The 4,987-nt window shown below is 40.9% G+C and overlaps 1 protein-coding gene across 1 annotated transcript; it reads right to left on the reverse strand.

The window, feature by feature from the left end:
• Positions 1-2,054: 2,054 nt before the first annotated feature.
• Positions 2,055-2,516, reverse strand: LOC142176085 (uncharacterized). Its single transcript, XM_075243151.1, has one exon. It carries the CDS (start codon positions 2,514-2,516, stop codon positions 2,055-2,057), a length of 462 nt encoding a protein of 153 aa, XP_075099252.1.
• Between the last annotated feature and the right edge of the window lie 2,471 nt (positions 2,517-4,987).

The raw sequence follows: 4,987 nt of genomic DNA on the forward strand, positions 1-4,987 counted from the left end.
TACCTTCTGTGACCAGAATTACTCAAAATTCGAAATTACTTCAAGGCGGAGTCTTGCTATGAAAAGTGAAACACCGAAGAATTCACGATTCCGAAGCTACCATGGTGTTCTCCATCTTGAGGATGACTAAATTGTTGTTATGATTGGCTAGATGGATGGGAGGAGTTTGAGAGGAAATACCTAGGTTTTTGGTTCTATTTTGGAGAGGATAAAATGCAGGGGTTCTGTTTTAAAAATTGACTTAAATAAAGAAATTTTGACTAAACCCGACTAGGCACACTGTTCCCGTAACAGTGTGCACCCCTGTACGAAAATGTTAATATATCTCTACTCCGAAGTCGTATTAACAAATGGTTTATTGCGTTGGAAACTAGACTCATAGACCTTCGATTTGGTAGGTAGAACACACCATAAATCCCAGTATATTGAGATAAAAGCTCATCAACATTTTATCCAAATTCCAGTGAAATTTAAACCCGTAACTTGCGCGCGATCTTTGTCGAATTTTTAATCACAACTCAAATGACTTCCAATCTTAACGTATAACTATCGCATCATTTAAATATCTCATAGAAATTATCTTCCTATCGAATTAGCCCATTTACCGCATGATAACGCCGAATACACAAGGTGTAACATTCTCCCCTCCTTAAGAACATTCGTCCTCGAATGTTAACGGTTAACCTAACTTCTGAATTTTTATTTTTTTTTTAAAATTTCGCCAGAGTTTCCCCTATAAATAGGAATATCCAAAACCTGTCATCAGCCCAAACATACATATCTAAGGCAACACAGGGCTACACATCATAATAATAACATCAACTTGGCCTCACACGACCATTTACTTATACAATAATGATAATAAGAAGGTTAGCCATAACATAATTACCTCAACTGTCACTGGTTGATATATGTGCAACACCTGCCATATTTGTCTCAAGCATATCACCTGAAGACTCAAATAAATGAGGGTATCTGGACTTCATGTCCTCCTCGGCCTCCCATGTCATTTCCTCTACATTATTGCTCCTCCAAAGTACTTTTACTGAGGCTACCTCTTTAGTCCGTAGCTTACGGATTTGACGGTCAAGAATGGCAACAGGTATTTCTTCATATGACAAGTTCTCGGAAACTTCAATATCCTCAATAGGGCTGATGCAAGAAGGATCACCTAAGAATTTCCAAAGCATGGAAATGTGAAATACCGGATGGATTGCTTCTAATTCTGGTGGCCGGTCAAGTTTGTAGGCTACTCGCCCAATTCTCTGAACAATCTGATATGGCCCAACATATCTAGGGCTAAGTTTTCCTTTCTTACCAAATCTCATTACACCCTTCATAGGCGACACTTTCAAGAATACCCAGTCTCCCACATCAAATTTCAAGTCTCGACGTCGGTTATCTGAATATGATTTCTATCGACTTTGAGTTGTACGCAACCTTTCCTGGATCAACTTTACCTTTTCTATAGCTTGTTGTACCAATTTAGGTCCTAGCAACTTTGTCTCGCCAACATCAAACCAGCCAATAGGAGATCTGCATTTCCTCCCATATAGTGCCTCATAAGGTGCCATCTGAATATCGACGTGATAACTGTTATTGTAGGCAAACTCAATAAGCGGTAAATGATCTTCCCAACTTCCCTTGAAGTCTAAGACACAAGCTTGCAACATATCTTCGAGTGTCTGAATAGTGCGTTCGGCTTGTCCGTCGGTCTGCGGATGAAATGTTATACTAAGGTTAACAAGGGTACCCAAACCTTCTTGAAAAGACCTCCAAAAATTAGCTGTAAATTGGACACCTCTGTCAGATATAATAGAAAACGGAACTCCATGTAGCCGAACTATTTCCTTGATATACAGGCTCGCATTGTCTTCAGCTGAATATGTGGTCCTAACTGGGAGAAAGTGAGCTGATTTCGCCAGCCTATCCACAATGACCCAAATAGAATTGAACTTACGGCAAGAATTGGGCAATCCTGTAATGAAATCCATATTAATCGATTCCCATTTCCAAGCTGGAATCTCAATATTTTGAAGTAGCCCTCCAGGTTTCTAGTGTTCAGCTTTAACCTGCTGGCAGTTGGGACACTGAGCCACAAATGTGACTATATCTTTCTTCATGTCGTTCCACCAGTATAGCTGGCGAAGATCATGATACATTTTGGTTGAACCAGGATGAACTGAGTATCGAGACTGGTACATCTCTGTCATAATTTGCTTACGAAGCTCCCCAACATTAGGTACACACCATCGGCCTTTATATTTTAGAATTCTATTATCAGATTGCTCGAACAACTGCTTCTTCTGAAAAGGGATGCTCTCTTTAATCTTGACTAGCTCCGGATCCTCAAATTGACGCATTTCTACCTCAGCTACCAGTGATGACCCCGCAATATTTTGGACTACTACACCCTGGTCACCTGTATCATGTAGCCGCACACTCAGGTTAGCCAATCGATATATCTCCTTAGTCATTTCTAATTTCCCAACTTCTACATGCTTCAAGCTGCCCATGGATTTGTGACTCAATGCATCAGCTAGCACATTTGCTTTGCCCGAATGGTACAAAATATCCACATCATAGTCTTTCAGCAATTCAAGCCATCTCCTTTATCTCAAGTTCAAGTCTTTCTGCTTAAATATATATTGTAAACTTTTGTGATTTGTATAGATATCCACATGAACACCATAAAGATAATCACGCCATATTTTCAAGGCAAATATAACGGCTGCTAACTCAATATCATGAGTCGGATAATTGTGTTCGTGCTTCCGCAACTGCCTCGAAGCATATGCAATAACTTTTCCATGCTATATTAGAACACATCCCAATCCAACCCTGGATGCATCACAATATACCACATAACCTTCAGATCCTTCAGGAAGTGCTAGAACAGGTGCTGATGTTAAGCGTTTCTTCAACTCATGAAAGCTCCTTTCACATGCATCAGACCATTAGAACTTAACGGCTTTGTGTGTCAATTTTTTCATGGGAGCAGAAATAGAAGAGAAGTTCTCAACAAATCTCCGATAATAACCAGTTAAGCCCAAGAAACTACGAACTTCCGTAGGAGTTGTGGGTCTAGGCATGTTTTGTACTGCTTCAATTTTCTGACCATCTACCTTAATACCTTCATCGGAAACGATATGCCCAAGGAAAGCCACTGAATTCAACCAAAATTCACATTTGGAGAATTTAGCATATAATTTCTGATTTTTCAAAGTCTGCAACACCACACGTAAATGATCCTCATGTTCTGCTTCTGATCGAGAATATACCAGAATATCATCAACGAAAACAATTACAAATATATCTAGAAATGGCTTGAAAACCCGATTCATTAAATCCATAAAAGCTGCTGGCGCATTAGTAAGACCGAAAGACATCACAAGAAATTCATAATGGCCATATCTAGTCCGGAAAGCCATTTTCGGAATATCTATCTCCTTAACTCGCAATTGGTGATAGCCGGATCGAAGGTCAATCTTTGAGAAATATTTGGCACCTTGCAACTGATCAAACAAATCATCAATTCTAGGTAAAGGGTACTTGTTCTTGATAGTCACTTTGTTGAGCTGGCGATAGTCAATACACATTCTTAACGAACCATCCTTCTTACGAACAAACAACACTGGTGCACCCCAGGGAGATGTGCTGGGCCTGATAAAGCCCTTATTCAAAAGATCCTTCAACTGGGCTTTCAATTCTTTTAACTCAGCAGGAGCCATTATGTATGGAGGAATGGATATTGGTTGAGTATCTGGAAGCATATCAATAGCAAAGTCGATTTCTCTTTCTGGAGGAAACCAGGAAGTTCATCAGGAAATACATCAGGAAATTCATTCACGACGGGAACCGATTGAAGAGTTGGAGATTTCACCTCCATATCATGCACTCATACCAAATGATAGATGTACCCTTTCAAAATCATCCTTCGAGATTTAAGGTAAGAAATAAATTTTCCCTTTGGCGCTGCAGCATCACCTTTCCATTCAATAATACGCTCACTTGGAAAATTAAAACGAACAATCTTTGTCCAGCAATCTACATTGGCATAACAAGTAGCCAACAAATCCATACCCATAATGATATCAAAATCAACCATTTCTAGCTCATGCAAATTAGCTAACGTATGGCAGTCATGAATCTTCATGTCACAACTTCGATATACCCGTCTAACTACAACAGACTCACCCATTGGCGTAGATACCTCAAAGGACTTATGCAACAATTCAGGCTCTCTATCCCGTTTACTAGCAACGAAGGGGGAGATATACAACAATGTAGAACCAGGATCTATCAAGGCATACATATCGATAGAAAAGACGGATAGTATACATGTAACCACGTCCGAAGATGACTCTAAATCCTGACGACTCGATAAAGCATATATGCGATTCTGCTGACCTCCTGAACCAGAAGCTCCAAATCTTCCCCTACCCCTGCCAGCTGATGTCTGCATACTCTGCCTAGGAGGACGTACCAAATAAGAAGAAGAAGCCCCTGTAGATGCCGTCGGCTGAGCCATACCCTCTACACCTGTCATCGGACAATGTCTCTTAATATGACCTGGCTGTCCACATGTATAACATGCATCAGAACCGTGGCGACATGGTCCAAAATGATTTCGGCCACATCGATCACATCTAGGAAACTGAGGCCTCATCTTACTAAACTCGCCTCTAAACTATGGACCTGGGGTCCGTGAACTTTGACCTGGACCAGAATAAGTGGTCCAATCCTGTCGCTGTCCCTGAAACTGTGGTGGTGCACTGGCTGTCGGATAAGACTAACGCCGGGGAAACTATGGCCTAAATCCACCTCGAAACTCTCCTGTGTTACCTGCAAATCGCACCCTCTTCTGCTACCCTCTATCATGCTCTCGATTGGGTCGTTGTTGCCTCTTGTGATCCTCTAGACCCTGTGCATATGCTTGAATACGGGCAATATCCATTCCTTGGTTTAGAGAAGCTGTAGTGCACTC

The sequence above is a fragment of the Nicotiana tabacum genome, chromosome 22, assembly GCF_000715075.1.
Source record: "Nicotiana tabacum cultivar K326 chromosome 22, ASM71507v2, whole genome shotgun sequence".
Lineage (NCBI taxonomy): Eukaryota > Viridiplantae > Streptophyta > Magnoliopsida > Solanales > Solanaceae > Nicotiana > Nicotiana tabacum.